General features: G+C 39.4%; 2 protein-coding genes across 2 annotated transcripts in view; both read right to left on the bottom strand.

Annotated features, from left to right (window-relative positions):
• Positions 1–2: 2 nt before the first annotated feature.
• napga (N-ethylmaleimide-sensitive factor attachment protein, gamma a) lies at positions 3–9243 on the bottom strand. Its single transcript, XM_066682450.1, has 11 exons — positions 9045–9243; positions 8712–8779; positions 8397–8481; positions 6374–6391; positions 6262–6292; positions 5760–5869; positions 5519–5585; positions 5332–5402; positions 5125–5203; positions 4824–5033; positions 3–1571 (listed from the first exon to the last, which is right to left on the bottom strand). The coding sequence occupies exons 1-11, from the start codon at positions 9095–9097 to the stop codon at positions 1419–1421; spliced, it is 945 nt and encodes a 314-aa protein (XP_066538547.1). The 5' UTR covers positions 9098–9243; the 3' UTR covers positions 3–1418.
• A 1757-nt stretch (positions 9244–11000) lies between these two features.
• The window catches only part of si:dkey-192l18.9 (F-box/LRR-repeat protein 7), a 39151-nt gene continuing 32975 nt past the window's right edge, over positions 11001–17176 (bottom strand). The window contains exons 3-4 of the mRNA XM_066683570.1: positions 16433–17044; positions 11001–13404 (exon numbers count right to left, since the gene is read on the bottom strand). Coding sequence (XP_066539667.1) covers positions 12668–13404; positions 16433–17044 — 1349 coding nt within the window. The 3' untranslated portion in view covers positions 11001–12667. The remainder of the gene's footprint in view (positions 13405–16432; positions 17045–17176) is intronic.

The following is a 17176-nucleotide window of genomic DNA, read 5'->3' as shown; positions in this document are numbered from 1 at the left end:
GAAAGGGTTCATAAAAACAAAACCAAAAAAAAAAAAAAAAAAACAGTTGCATATTTTGCACTAATATCTTGATAGCAGATACATGTCAAATGTTGCATGCTATTTAGAATCTGCTAGAGACCAAAAATAATTTATAGTGCACACAGCACAAGGCATAATTCATAACTGGATATAAATGCTAGGGATATTTACAAACTGTGAATCTGATACACTTTTCCAGTTCCAAATTAATTGTTCCCTGAAATTTCTGACATTTCTCAAAAAATAAAAGTAAATAAATAAAAACCCACAACAGAAAGTATTATATTAATATATAGCCAGTAATATTAAGGCATTTCATGCAGTTTTGCATACCATGTAGCTATTAATCAAATTATTTTTTATATAGCCTGTGAGATCAAAATAAAATTATGAATGTAATTAAGAAGGCTATTTTTCAATACTTCATGCATTTACTCACTTCTGTGTTCTTTGTCAGAGTTGTGTTTAAAGTAAATCCTCTTTTAAATGACTTTACACCCAGTGAAGAATAAACCACTGTATTCCTATTCATTTTACAAAGAACATCATAAAACAATTATGCAAGAAATGTATAATTGTAAAGACAATCACGTAATACAGGTCCCATTAGCTAAGTGTCTTTTGATTTAGTGTGAAATAACTGTATAATATCTTTACATTTATGCATCATATTCTATTATAGGTATGAAAGAATCATAATCAAGACCAGTATTCCAACTGTGATTATTATTTTTTTTTCATATTATTATGAATACTTCATGACAGATTTAACAGCGTACTGTACATCTTGAAACTATCGTCCTGATTTTCTTTGTTTTCCTTTCAAGAGCTGCACCACACTTTCCTCACTAACATTCAATCAAGAAAATGAATATGTCAAAAGCATACAATATTTCAAAATCATCACTGTGATGACTAAAAACAGCACAATCATGCTTAGGCCTTAGTTCTGTATGGCCATGTTTGTTGCTAGTTTTTGGTAAGGCAATTCGGCCATGCTAAGGAATGGAGAATGTGTATCTCCTGTAACTGGGGAAGAAAAGGGCATTGGTGTGCACTAACAAACTACACACCGAGTGGAGGCTGATATTTTATGCTGAACTACAACCAGCTCCGATGAAACGGAAGCCTTAAAGGTCAAATCAAGGACTTCATTTCCTGGAAGTCTACATTGGTATAATACACAACCACTGTACCATAAGATGTTTGTTTGCCATGCTCTCAGTGGGCAAAGTAAATCCTTTGACAAGTGCAGTATCACTTAGGAATATCTGACTGAGATTTAAAGCTAAACAAAAGGCATAAATAAAAAAAAATAATGTTTTCAACAGCTGGATGTACATTACTGGAAGACGGCTGTAGAAGAACACTGGCCTGGGTTTAGAGATCAGAGCAACTTAACAGAGTCCTCCTGCATAATCATCCTCCTCTTCCTCAGGGGCGTTAGCCCCACTGTTCACTCCTCCGTTACCAGGAACCACAGCAGCAGCAGCAGCCTTCTTCTTCTTTCCTCCTCCAGGCACGTTCAGAGAGAGAGCCAGCTTAGCGTACTGGAAAACAAGTAAAAACAATGGTCTTCATTAGCAGATTAAGAACTATTGAGGTATGGGTGCAATGGTTTCAGCTCTCTTACTGTATGACTTCTATGAGGTGGGTTGTGTAAAAGAGCAATATTAAATATTCATGAGATAAGTAAGGCCATATGCCTTAATAAAGCTGATAATATTTTCTGAAAAGCTGTGGCTAATGTTAGTGAATGTATGAAATCTTTAGATCTGTATATTATGTAATTAATATCAATAAATACTATACCCCCCACAAAAGTATTTAGACACCCCTTTTAATTAGTACATTTACAGTCATGTGTAAAAAAAAAAAATAAGACACTCCATGACAATCTTTGTCTTTTTGAACATATTTAAACATATAAACAAACATATGAGCTTCATTTGAATAGTACAGAGAGATGGAGCTTATATAACAAAACAATTTATAAACATTTATAGAAATTATTTATAAATATAAGTTGCAAAATGTAATGAACATTTCTTGTGAGGAAAACATTAGGACACCCTATGCCCTAACAGCATGTATTTCCCGCTTTGGCTGAAATAGCCTCAATTGGATGTTTCCCGTAACCATCTTCCAGTCTCCGACGTCGACTGGGAGGTGGATTTTCTCATTCCTCCATGCAGAATTCTTTCAGCTGTGTGATATTTAAGGGGTTTCTTGAATGCACAGATCACACCACAGCATCTCAGTAGGGTTAAAATCCGGGCTCTGATTTCGTCATGCGGCGTGGTCCACATCCACTTCAGCTTCAGTTTTTGGAAACATAGTCTCACATTTTCCTCAAGCACCCTCTTACACAGTGAAGAATTCATAGTAGATTCTATGATGGAGAGCTTGCCAGGCCCCGCTGCAGCAAAGCAGCCCCAAACCATGACATTTCCACCTCTCTGCTTCGTGGTGGGTATGGGGTTCTTGTGCTCAAATGCTGTGCTGTGTCTTCTGTTACTGTCCCCAAATAATTCAGCTTTGGATTCATCTGTCCAAAGCACATTGTCCCAGAAGTCCTGGTCCCTGTCTGTGTGCTTTCTGGCAAACTTTAGTCTTGCCCTGATGTCTTTTTGACACCAAGGGTTTCCTCCTTGTGCAGTCGTTTCCTGATGGTAGATGCATGTACCTTGACATCAGCTGTGGTAAGAGCCACTTGTAGGTCCTGTGATGACATTTTAGGATTGTTGGAGACTTCTTGCAGTCTGCTCTTGGACTGAACTTGTTAGGAGGGCCTAACCTGGCCATGCTGGTAGGTGGTTTAAATGTTCTCCACTTAGAAATCAGTTATTCTACTGTCAGGAAAATAATTTACAATTGTTCTGAGGTCCTTTTTACATCCATTCCCAGACTGATACACGTCTATAACCTTCTTGAAGGCCTCTATTTAGATCTCTGCATTGGTGACACCACTCACTTCAGCACCCAAAGGCAAATCAAATTAATGTCTGAGGTTTAAATAAAAGCCTCCTCCAATGTCCTCTTTAATGGTGGTCTAATCATTTGCAGCTGATATGGTGCATCTCATTTTATATACAGACATTTTAAACAGTAACAATTGTAGGGGTGTCCTAACTTTTTCCTCACAAGAAATGTACAATTTTTTAAATTAAATTTTACAACTTGTGTTTATAAGTAATTTCTTCAGTTTTCTTTGTTTAGTTACTGTTCAAATAAATCTCATATGTCCACTCTTTTAAAAAGTTATGTCCTTACTTCTTCACATGTCTGTAGCTACTGTGAGGTGCTCACATTGCTTACACATATGTACGGTTGCAAACATGCACGGTATTGTTTAATGCCCAGTAGAATGGAATGCTAAAGAGCAGGCACATATTAGAAGCAGCTAAAAGTCACCATTCCTGGTGCTACACATTAGCAGGAGCTATACACAAGCTGTGGAGCAAGGGACACAAGGAACACCATGTTGTTCATATGGAATGATATGAACACTTTTTGAAGCAAAGCATCTCTATAACCTTTATTATTTTTTTAGTATATTACCTGTTTTAAAAGCAAAGAAAAAAAGAATAAAGAAAAGAACTACTGTTAGTAGTTCTGCCATACCTGCCAACCCCTTGTCGGATTAAAAGAAACATGACAAAAGATTAAGAGGAAAGAAGAAGAAGAAAGAAAACTTTACCTCCAAGTAAGTAGTTACACATTTAGTGATACTCATATTTACCCTATTCACTACATAGTGCACTATTTTCAGAATCTGCTTCAAAACACTTTAAACATCCAGTACACACACTCTCAATACACAGCATACAAACAGTGTAGTCTGTTGGAAATGTAAGTACACAGACTGATGAGCAAATCTGTTTCACTGTGTTGAATGCAGTTCTACAGAGTTCTCTTGTTTCTCCATTGTAGGTGTTTACAAGAAATGCAGTATTTTTCCCTTTCCAGCTTTAAAATTATCATGATGTTTCACTGGCCTGTAATAGGGAGAACAGAGCCTTTGTCTTTGCTAAGCACTGCGGAAACCACACAATGTAACTTTTGGAAGCAAGGGGAAAAAAAAAAAAAAAAAAAAAAAAAAAAAAAAAAAACACACCACACCTCCCCTCTGATTTCAGGGCAGTGCTATAAGCGATTTACACTCTGAAATTTAGGGGGAGCCCAAGAGCAAAAATACCAAATCTTACATAGTATTGCTTTAAAAGATCCATTATATAAAGCTCTTTCCCCATAAAACGTGATACTTCTGTGTTCTTAAAGTTCTTAAAGAAAGAGTTCACCTTATTTAATATTTGGTCAGAATTTACAAACATAATTTCCTCCATAAACAAACTCACTCCCACCTCTGACCACGTCTCCACCCTTTCCCTTGCATCCATCCATCTATCCAATGGGAGATTTGGCTTTAAACACATTCTGAAGCCTTGAACTGTCCAAATGTTATATCCGAGTTCACCTCCCCATTTCAGCCTTCACAGGCATGGTCCATACTTGCACATTGATTACTGGCTCAGTACGAAAATCATAATTAGAATGCAGCATAGCAATTACTGAGGAAATGAGTGATACATTAGCACTCAAATGTGAAATAAGAACTGCCCTTTGAAAGGTTGAACATCCAATTAGACAATCAAAACTGGATATATTTGTAGATCTTCATATCAATCTACTTAACAGGTGAATGAACAAGGTGTGTAAAATACATGCAAGATACATGTTAGGGGGTTGTGAATGTGGATCCGGCACAACACATTATTGTACGGGACTGAGAGTAAACTTACATCATTGTCCATGTATCTGAACAGCGGTGTGTTACACACGCGGGTCACCTGGTCTTCATCTTGTTGGTCATAGCCCTGTAACAGTTCCTCCAAGGCAACGCAGTCCTCACTCCCACTAAATCCTGGGATGCTGTAGCTCTCACGGACACATTTGTCGGCTGCTACATAATCACCTCTGTGTAGCTGGACCAGCACTTGTGCAATAGTTTTCTGAATAAAAGAGTACAGAATAAATGCAACATCATGAGATGTTTAAAGGGTGACAGGAATTAAAATGCCAGTTGTGTAAACTGAGTTGTACCTTAAAACATGTTGGGTAATTTTCTATGTCTCTGTACATGTTCTTTTCTTTCTGAAGTGATGCTGCTGCTTCATCAAACCTAGAGAGATTAAAAAAAAACTTAACTTGGACATAATAATAACAAATTAGTGCCACAAAAAATAAAAAAATAAAATAAAAACCATATGGCCTATAGTAGTGTACAGTTTAAATGAGAGCAGGCATTACTTCTTTTGTCTGACAAGAAGTCGAGATGCTTTGCCAAGCAGTTCTACAGCCTGTCGCAACCGTTCCTCATTCTGAAACAAAGCACATTTTATGACACAACTGTAAAACTCAAAAGCCATTGAGGTAGTGAATTAAAAAAATAAAAATTGCTGTTAAATTCCTGGACAATTATTTTTCAGGCATGTACCTCAAACACTGACGCAGCTCTCTGATAGAGATCCACAGCTTTAGATAAATCCACAGGTTCTATCAGCCTGTCAATTAAAATCATTATTATTAATATTATTATTATAAACTACACAGTACAGTACATTTATTACATACACAGTAATACAAAAAAGTAACAAATCACAATCTAATACTATAAATAATTAATAAAGCCAAGGTCATTTGAACTCTGCATTGACTTCAATTCTTCAATTACTTACTTTCCTGCTCTGTCAAGAGCCATAGCAGCAGTATCTGGTGTACCATTTTCTACATACATCAAGCTGGCTTTCTCAATGTACTGAACTGCCTCTGGAAGTCTCTGCATGTCCTACAAAAAGCCAAAGCATAATATCAATGAATATCAAGCATAATATCATCTTGCTGCCCTTTGAAGGACTGGCGCCCCCTCCAGGGTGTGTTCCCACCTTGCGCCCAATGATTCCGGGTAGGCTCTGGACCCACCACGACCCTGAACTGGATAAGGGTTACAGACAATGAAGGAATGAATGAATATCATCTTGCTACTTATAAATAATGCTACTTATTATCAGTTTGGAAAGAAGCCAGTCCAAATTGAGGAAACAGTTGTTAAATTAAGAATCACAAAAATCATCCACAATAAAACCCTTTTTCTTGACTGTAATAGTAATTATATAATAGTCATCTAATGATGTTTACATAAAACATTTGACTGAATTCTGCAAACTCAATTTGTCTCACCTTTAGCATCATACCAGCTTGTTCAAAAGCTCTGTGGAGGAAATAAGGCGTTTAAAACGAACTGTACTTTGACATAATAAAATTATAATGTTGCAGCATCAACAATACTCACTTTGCTGCATGGAAAAATCTGTACGATGACTCAAGGTAAAACAACTTACATCAGTGAATTACTTAAAGGCTCTGTGCCACAGCTTTAAAACAGCTACATTATACACTGCTCCGAAAGATGGAATACTTAATCATCAATGTATAATACAAAGTCAGTCCAACTTCAGAGATGTCAGTCTGTCCAGTTCGGAAGCACAAGCAATTGTGAACAGAGACTTCAGCAAGACAACCCCCAAAATGGGATTGGTTTTGAAGGTGGTGGCCCCGTCAATTACTCTTTCTTTAACCTTCCTGACAGATTCTTATTTTGCATTTTGCTAGTGTACTTGGCACTACTGGTAGTCCAGCTTCTCCAGGGTGACACAGTCTCAAGTGCATAGAGGAGATACCAAGGAAGGAGATGTTACACAACTCTTTTAGAAATAAAGGTGCTACAAATGGTTTTTAGAGTGATGCGATAGAAACACCACTTCTGCTTCTATAAAGAGTCATTTTTGGTAATAACTTGAGAAACTCATAGTCAAGTGTTTTTTTTTTTTTTACTAAAAAAACTCTTTGTATCATTACAATTTACTTTTGTGTGAAGGAGAGCTATCCAGGGCCGTAAAAGTGCATCAGCCTAGCAACAGGACAGGTTTCTGTTCCTTTGTCAAAAGAGAAACAGGAGGAGCACCACCAGAGCCCTACAAAAAGACCTTCAACAGGCTACAGATGTGTGTTTCTGAAACAAGCCCGAAGCAAGCTGCGTTTCAAAGCCTAGGTCATATGCCTATATGCTAGATATGGTACTTTAATATGTCAATAATCTCATTGATTAAATATGGTATAGAGGCAAAATGTAATTAATATAAATTATTTTACACTTTACAAGGTATAAGAAACTCTGTTACTGAAACTTCAGAAGCTCTGTTTTTTCGCCATGTCTTGTTAATTTTCTCCTTCGCACTGTACACAGAGAATTGTGAGTAACAGAGGGCTGTGAAGGATACGTCTGTTGCATCCTCAATATCGCTTCAAAGGTAAGCTGCATTTCTATGCTGTACACAAAGGGTCCTTTACATTGGAACGGCCTTCTACGATATTGCAGCTGAGCTCGGCCACAGCTGAGGCTTTGAAACACAGTTACTGATTCCATGAGGATGGCCTGAGCACCTGACGCCCTCTAGTGGGACCTGTGCTCACAGCATTGTGACAGTTGATTGGCATTCGCCAGAGAACACCAGAATTAGCAGGTCCACCACTGCTGCCCAGTTCTCTTCACAGATGGTCTGGGGAGCCATATGCTTGGAGAGTCATACAATCTTCCATGTGATAGCCAACTGTAACCTCACTGCTGTTAAGTACTAGGATGAAATCCTCAGAACCATTGTCAGAAATTATGCAGGGTTCCTCCTGGTGCAAGACAATGCCCAGGTTCATGTGGCTAGATTGTGAAGGCAGATCCTGGATGATGAAGGCACTGAGGCCATTGACTGGCTCTCATTTTTCCCTGTTCCCATATCCAAGTGAGAACCTCTGGGACAGTATGTCTAATGCATCAGACATGCCCAGGTAGCACCATGGACTGTCCAGTATCACTGATGCCCTGACACAGGTCTAGCAGGAGATCCCCAGGGCACTATCTGCCATCCCATCAGGAGCATGCGCTATTAGGAGTGCAATCAGGCACATGGGGGCCATACCCACTCCTGAGTCACACTATGATTTCAGTGCTTTACTTTGATTGTCAGTGTACTTTAGGACCAACTCCTTCAGTGGGTTGATGATTTTGGTTTCCACTGATTGTTAACAATTAAATCAATTTGTTCTCAGCATCTTACACAATTTATATCAGTAATAGATATGAGTGATATAAAATCAGTATATTTTCATTTTTTGATCATCTAGGTCTGATGTGTGACTTAGGATTTGTTTGTGTGTATTCACTCATTAAAAGAGTCATTCTGATCATTTTGGACATGTAGTGTAGCTGGACACATTATTCTGTAACTGTTAAAATACAACAGTAAAAAGGGAAAGGATACGATCTGTTGTTGGTGTGAGCTTCTGCTTCCTGCAAATAAGCATCTCTTGCCTCTTCAAGTTGTTTTGCATTTTTGAAAGCGACAGCTATTTAAAAAAATATGAACAGATTCATTTTAAACTCTCGCAAGATGAGCACAATAAAGTATTAGGGCTTTTTCTTGGAAACTTGTCATTGGAAATAAAATGTGTCATTTTGATTAACATTTATTATTTTTAGGGGTTTAATGGATGACCAGAGGGTGGGGCTTTAAATGGTGCAACAAAATCTCTCAGCCTCGGTCGGTCAGGTCGGTTTGACTAGTAACGTTAGATACCTGCTTTGGCGTATTCTGACGCAGCGCTGTCATAATCCGGCTTCCATTTCATAAAACTCGTCTTCAAACTGAAAAATACATGTGGAGAAATATAAACACCGCTGCTTTGTTGAATTACATTTATTTCTCTCAGTGAAACACGTTCAAATACACTTCTTTGCCGAGTAGTTAATCATTTTGAACCTTTAACGTGTTAATACAGCAGAGGTAAAGAGACCTGTTTGTACCGAAACGTAAAACGTTAAATAAACCCTGTGTGTTTTTATAAAACAGTAACTGGTCTGGCAGCAGAAATGTGCTGTCACTTAAAAAAAACGGAACGGTGAAACTTACTATTTTTCGGCTTTGGCGATGTGCTCATGAGCTTCGTTAATTTTATGAGCCATTCCTGAGGCCCTTTAGATAGTTCCACAGTAAAAACGACTCCTGTAAAGACTCGTATTAAAGCTGCAGACAGATTTGGTTGTTGTGTTAGTTATATTCCGTGTTGGCGTGAATTCTTCCTCTGTGTTGTTTCTGTGGTGGAGCTCCGTCACTGCTGCCCCCTACTGTACACACAATGACACACACTTTTAAAGAGGAACTCTACTATTTTAAACATGAATGGCTAACTGTCCAGCACCACAATAATTGAATAACAGGGACAAACCCAGATAAACTGGTGCGTAAAGTATTTAGTCTACATTGGTAGACTATTGATTAAAATGTTTTGTGACTGGTCCATGCATAATTATAGCCTGTATGTTGTTTTGGATTGTGGAATCACTGCATCCAGAGCACAGTGGACTGTAATTTAATCCTTATAGCTTCTGTTGTGGAATGAAGACCTAGCTTCTGAGGTTAACTGGTGGTTTTATGCAGTAACCGTTTTCATATTTGCAGCTCAGGACGTCATCTCGGCCACCGTAGAAGAAGTAGTTTGTTGGTAGTAAATAAATTAAGCCGATAAAATAGACAATGAGTCATTTTAACGAGGCTGATCATTACATTCCTTTGTGTATACAATCTATATATCAACTTTCAAAAACATTATGCTAGTTTCTGTTGTTTTGACCATCCCACTTATCCTCGCGGCTGCATGAAAGGTGTGTGTCTCCACAAGGCTCCTAACCCTAATTGAATGTTGAAGGTCCTTCTTTGCAGAAGCTGTTGTGGACCAGCAGAGGGCAGCAAGGCAGACAGCTCATTTCAACCACAGAGAGAGATTCTCTCAGTTTATCTGCAAGAACTTGGCAAGAATCCACTGGCAATGAAACACTATTGTTTTATCCTCTGGCTCAGAGGGAAGGAGTGAAAGTCAGAGATATGAAACACAGTCGGTTCACAATGTTAGGTGTACACTATTTGGCCATAGGTATGTGGACACCTCAGGAAAATGTTTTCTGAAATGAAGGCTGTCAATAGGGAGTTGGTTCCACGGTTTTAAAACACAAAGGACTTTATACACTTTGCAGTAAGCATTGTGAGCTGCACCAGAGCAACCCATTTTATTGATTAAATGCTTTTATATTTTATCAGCTCAACTGAGCATATCGGAGGAATTTGTAGTTTTATAGTCCACTTGTTTCTCTGCATGTTTTCCACGTTCCACCCTGCTCTTCAATGGACAGGACCACCATAGAGCAGGTGGTGTATCTTTCTCAGCACTACAGTGACCCTAATGTGGTGGAGATGTGTTAGTGTGTGTTGTGCTAGTTTGAGTGGATCAGACCCAGCAGAGCTGCGAGAGTTTTTAAAACCCTCAGTGTCACTGCTCATACCAGTGCAACACACATTACCACACCACCACTGCTCCACCACACAAATCATACCTGCTCTGTGAGAGTCCTATGGGGTTCCTGACTTAAGAGAAAGCATACAGAGAAACAAGGGGATTACAGTCTGTAATTTTAGAACTACAAAGTGCTCCTGTATGGTCAGTGGAGTTGATCAAATGGACAATGAGTGTAGATACAATGTAGGAGTTACTAATCCAGTGATTGTTCATTTTATAAACTCATCTGTTAAAACCCCTGTGAGAACAATTAAAATTGATGAATTCACTCATTACAAAGAGTCTCCACACATATCTGGACACAGTCTGCTGCTTGAGAAACCTAAGAAGAATGCAGTTAATGCTTCAGGCGTTCTGTGTGGGAGAAACTGAACAGCAGACCATGATGAACTACTCTGAAATAATTCCAATTCTGAAATACACTGTGTATTGTTCATGATGATCCCATATACAGGGTTTATGTAGCAGTTGCAATAAACTTAACTGCATTCAAATATATACAAATATATGTACATGAAAGAAGTCAAATATTTAAGGGGTGTAAAATAAGTAGCCCTTTATTTGTAGCAGCAATGCTTTGTTGTATCATTTCTTCATACCACACCCACATAAATGTTCCCTTATTCTATATTCCCGTTATCATCAGTGGCTATTTTAATTCAGTTTACACAGCTACATAAAGTTGGCACTTTTCAGTAAAATCATAGTGATTGTCATAGATGAATTTTAAAGTGCAAGTACCACATATAGCACATTATTATACAGGGACTAAAAGTCACAAGTACAGAAATTATCCTTTATACAGCCTTTCTCAGTCCTGCAGTGAGAACTCCTACACTGCACACGTTTCTGTTCTCCCTGCTTGAAAATATATGAATAAGCTGTTTCAAATATGTGTGTTAGAAAAGGGAGAGCGTAAACAGTGCAAGGGAAGTGCAGTCCAGGACTGAGCTCCAATGCCTTATACACAAATATTTTGGCAAATAAAAGGCAATAAAGCAACTCTAGACAGAGGTGATGCTGCAGATCCAGCATAAGTCAGTTCAGTATTTCAACAAAAACCTTTAAAAAATGTGTGGACAAACACCATCTTTTGACCCAGACAAAAATATGAGACTTATGTTAGAATACCAGCTTATATAGTAATGTAACCCTTTTGTCTGTTAAATACTATTACAAATATCACTTATAGGCAAGGACTGCATAACTATTTTAACAGAGGCACGTATTGCACACAAAGTCATCTTTAGCACTATTTGAACTGGGTTCATTTTACCAGAGGAGGTTCTGTAATGTAACGTGTCATAATTTGACTAGCCTATTGATACTGGATAAAGTATTTGTGGTATTTCTTTTCTACTAGATAAAAACATAGATATTAAAAGCTTAAATTATATTAACTCCCCAGGTACAATGAATTCAGCTTGAGTAGGGCTTTATACATCACACAGTTCCACAGCAACTGACAGTAAAGCTGCAGCTAAGTACAGTCCTATGCAAATCTTTGGGAACCACTAGTCAAGTTACATGTTCTGATGAATGTAATAACAGATTATGTACAGAGAATAAAGTTTTCTGCACATTTTTAATGCTTATACTGTTTATTTGCCAATTTTAAGCTATTTCATGAGTAATTTCTCGCCAGACTTTTTCAGTTCAGTATTTGAACAGTAATAGTGTGTTAAAATGGGTGGCACGGTGGTGCAGCAGGTAGTGTCGCAGTCACACAGCTCCAGGGACCTGGAGGTTGTGGGTTCGATTCCCGCTCAGGGTGACTGTCTGTGAGGAGTTGGTGTGTTCTCCCCGTGTCCGCATGGTTTTCCTCCGGGTGCTCCGGTTTCCTCCCACAGTCCAAAAACACACGTTGGTAGGTGGATTGGTGTCCGTAGTGTCCGTAGGTGTGAATGTGTTGCCCTGTGTAGGACTGGCTCCCCCTCCAGGGTGTATTCCCCGCCTTGCGCCCAATGATTCCAGGTAGGGTCTGGACCCACCGCGACCCTGTATTGGATAAGCGGTTACAGATAATGACTTAATAGTGTGTTAAAATGTGCAGCGATATGTTCACTTTGGTAAATGTCTATTTTTTTTTCAAACATGAAATTCAACCAGAGGAAACTAAACATTTGCATATGACTGTGGATTGATCCGCTTGTCAGAACCTCATGGTGTGGTCCGATGTTCCTCAGTAAAAAGCTGGGATGGTGTGTTCTATCACACAGCGTCTGCAGTGGCGTCGGACCAGTCTAAGAGCCTCTGGGGGAACCTCACACTCCTGTACATTAAGCATCTGCAGCTCAGGGCATCCTGCAGCTAGTGCCCTCAGTCCTCTCCCAGTCACACTTTCACAGCCTCTGAGACTGACCCTGTGGAGCCCTGGGCAGCAGTGCGCCAGAACCTCCAGCCCTAGGTCCGACACCAGTGGGCAGCGGCCTACATCCACTGAGCGCAGTCGTGGGCAACTTCGGGCCAAGTGACTCAGGCCCTGGTCTGTCAAGCCTTCGCAGCCCCTCGCGTTCAGGTAGCGCAGCCGAGGGCAGTAACGAGCCACGTATCGCAGCCCAACATCAGTGATGCGTGTGCAGTGGGCCACGCTCAGGTATCGCAAGCGACCCTCCAGACGCGCCACTTCCCGCAGACCAAAGTCCCCTACCATCCGACAATCACTGAGGCTGAGCTCCCGCAAGCCGGGGCAGTGCAGGGTCAGCTGCCTCAGTGCCTCGTCCGTCAGCCGGATGCAGCGCCTCAAGTACAAGTGTGTAAGGCGTGGACAGTGAGAAGCAATGGCACGCAGTCCCTCGTCTTCCAGAGAGCTGCAGTCACTCATGTCCAGGAATCGCAGGCTTGTCTGCTGGCCGTGGATGGGAGGCAGCTTCACAGAGGTCTCCAGACTCAGGCTGATACAGGTTACTTTGGGGCAGCCTTGAGGACAAAGAAGCAAGAAAACAGGGTTAAAATTTGTTTCAGTAGTTGTGAGTGCTGCTTTGAAAAGGATCCATAACATCCATATCATGTCTTAAGCTGAGGTATCCAATCAGATCTGAAACCCAGTCTCTCCTATGGTGTGTGCTGCACCTTGTTTAGATTAAAAACCTGCAGCACAGATAATGCTTTTTGAATAAATCTGTATCATATTTCGAAGACACTTTATTTTTGCTTTCTTTTTAAACTCGCTCTGTAGTCCTAGGCAGGAAATATGAGCTGAAACGGGAATGTTTGAATTTCTTCAGATCCACTGGGTTTGTCCTAATGCACTCCTGGAATTTGGAAAATATGGTCATAAGAACTTTATGAATGGACAGTAATGGGCTTGGCCATTATGGGATGGATATTTATTTCAGTTCCCCCTTGACATACATACAGATTGCACCATATTTATACAGTAACACAACTTTCAACTTCTCGTCAAATAGAAATGTAACAAATATGCTGTAACCTTGGATTCATCGCTACTCACACTGCCGCTTGTAAAATTGTAATTTAAATTTATATTGCAGTATGTACCTCAAAGACTATTACATACTATATTGTTGCTTACTCTGCCATTCATATAAATTTGTAAATATATGTTCTGCTTCTTGGAAAGGCTGTCAACAAAATTGCGTAATACTGATGTTTAATGATAATAAAGACACTCATCTCTTATCTTTGTGTTTGTTTGAGTATAAAATCATATATATGTTAAAAACTGATATTAGTTAGATTTTTCTCATGTGGCAATGGGGATGTGGGTTCAAACCACACCTCAGGTGAGGATTTGGGTGTATTCTCTGTGTCTGTGTGGGATTCCTCCACCTGCTCTGGTTTCCTCCCACATTTCAATAAACACTTTAGTAGCGGATTCATTTTTCAAAAGTGAGTGAGTGTATGAACAAAAAGCGGTTACAAAAAATGAATAAATCAAATGAATGATGAAATGAGCACACAGCCCATAAATGGAACTAGTCTAACATCAAGTACAAGAGCATGTCTGCATATAACTGCACATTAAGACTACAGCAAATGTAACAGGCTGTTGACACTGAAGTTAAAAAATTAAATTGTTACTGCACTTTTTTTAGCACTGGGCAGCATTTCAAGAAAGACATGTATCAATTTTAAAGGCTCAACAAAAACAGCACATTTAATTCTATTCAGTATCCTGTATCCTGAGTCAGTTTGTATGGTTTTCCATGTAATTACTGAATAATACGCCTTAATATGGTATAAGCCTTGGATTTCGAGGAGTTATTATTTTTGAGTAATACACTTTGCACATAGATGAGAAAGTGTGTGAGTTTAAAAGAACATTAAACTGTGCTTAAGGCTACCACTTCCTCCTAAGATTTTTAAGATATTAAATCCATTGACAGTTAAAGTTACATTTTAGATTATTATTTAAGGATTTAAGGGATATTCTGTTTTAAAATACACATCCACAAACCAAAAGTTCAGTATGTCCACAGCATCCAGTGTGTTTCCTGTTGTTACTGTGCCAAAAGATCAAAATGGTGAGATGGAGGTTTGCCATCAATAAACAGCTGCCAAAAGAAAAAGGTTATGTATCATTTTAATCTCTAAGGTCTTGGCTCGTGTTTAACTTCTGCTTGTGAACTCTGGGTGAAAAACATAAAGACACTGGAGAGAATTCAAAGCAAAATAAAAAGAAATAGGAAAGCGCTGGGCAAAATTTAATATAGATGGAAATGTTCCAGCATCTGCTTTTCTTCCATGTGAAGTGATATGGGCTTTTTATCACTCTCTCTCAGCACGGACAACCACAACAAATATGGCCTATTTATGACAAAGGGTTTACTTCCTTTTTTGAATGGTCCTCCACTAGCTTTGCCCACCATGGGCTTCTCAAGTGTGTCAGTCCATTAATGAAAGCAACAGACCAAAGCTTCTGCTCTCCTTGAGGTTCAGACTCTCAGAGAAAGGCAGACCCTTCTATCCCCCAGGGGGAACTCTAGGACTGGCAATGATTCCCCAGATTTATAATGCTTTTCCCAGAAAAACAGCGCTGCTATGAATTACTCTCCCAGCAAACCCACAAACGTACATGGCAGCGTGATGTATGATGGCAGCTACCCCACAGTATGAAATATAGATTGTGCTCCAGAGTAATCAATTGATAATACATTCTGTCTGACTAAGCCATGTTTGTAGAGATTGCACAACATGGAAATACATCCTTTGCTAGAAAAACCATCGCTCTTGGTGCAGCTTTTTTTGGTAACAGCATTAACAAATTATTTTTAAAGAGGACAAAGCATAGGTTTGGGATGTGTTGCTGATAATTTGGGAATTTTTAATCCCATAAACCATATGCTTCTTTAGATATTATATTTCCTATGAATTATTCAGAAAGTTGCATAATGAAACCCAGATAGAGCTGCATTATAATTTTGGCATTGAAACTATCGTTCCATGCCTTAGAATGCTACGCGACCAACAGCTGCATGCAGGCATGGAAACACTGTCATGGTGACAGCATTACAAAATAAAATGCATGAAAATCAGATGAGAGTTCTAGCAATGTCGATGGATAAATAAGGCAGATAAGGGCCAAAATTTATATCACAATATATTTCTTAAATTTGGTCGATAAGATATAAGTCCGATATCAATATTAACATTATAAAATCCACTAAAATACTTCTAAGAACTAATAAGAAACATGACATCACCATCAAAAATTATCTATTGGTTTGTCAATATTAATATTTTTAAACTATATTTTAAATTGAGTGCGCTGAACTGACAAGAGATAATGTATATTGAAATCTTGAAAATGTGTTTAAAAATCATATAATTGTTATTGAAACATTTCATCCTGCAATATATAGATAATGAATTAGCCCTAATTAGCCCAGCCCTAATCACAATGCTTAATAATACACTACACAGAGAATCACACACAGTCTTTGTTCATGATTAATATTTAAGAATCTTTTGCTGCTGAACTAACCTGAGACATTTAGATGCTCCAGGTTAGGACAGCGGGACACTACGTCAAACACAGCTTCATTGGAGATGTTGTAGCAGCCCACCACTTCCAGACGCCTCAGCTCTGGGCAGGACTGAGCCACCACGTGCAGGCCGCGGTCAGACAGCCTGCGACAGCCATTAGTCACCAGTGTCTCCAGAGTCAGGCACACGTTAGGGGTGTCCTGGCACAGGCGGTGGGTGAGGACCTTCAGGGCACGGTCGGCATGGAGAGACTCTCCGGTAAGCTGGATGGCCCTCCAGAGACGAGGGTCCCAGGCCAGGTTGTACCAGCGGCGACACACTCGAGCACAGCGGCACAACTGTGGGGTGGACAAATGGGCAAACACCTGCAAGAGTACTGGGTCTGGTAGGAAGTCAATGAAGGCTGTATTTTGAGTCTTGGATTGATGTTTGCAGCCCTGTGTTCCAGGAGGAGTGTGTACCATGGCAACAGTTTCCCCAGGAATCCCAGGAGAAGAGGACAGAGATTCATGTCCATTTGGGACTGTTTGAGGAGTGAGTGGGGAAGGACTTGGGCTGAAGATGAGAGCAGGACTTGGCGTGCTGAGGGTCCGCATGCTGAGGTCTGAGTCTGGAGAGAAGAAAGAGAAGTTAAAAGAAAAGATGTTAAGATGGTTGTTGCTGTTTCACATTGTGATATATTTAATAAATTGTAAACAATTAGCCTGAGCAAATTCTCAGGTATGTTTGAGAGAAAAATATG

This window comes from Hoplias malabaricus, chromosome 10 (assembly GCF_029633855.1).
Source record: "Hoplias malabaricus isolate fHopMal1 chromosome 10, fHopMal1.hap1, whole genome shotgun sequence".
Lineage (NCBI taxonomy): Eukaryota > Metazoa > Chordata > Actinopteri > Characiformes > Erythrinidae > Hoplias > Hoplias malabaricus.
This window is presented reverse-complemented; position numbering and strand designations above follow the sequence as displayed.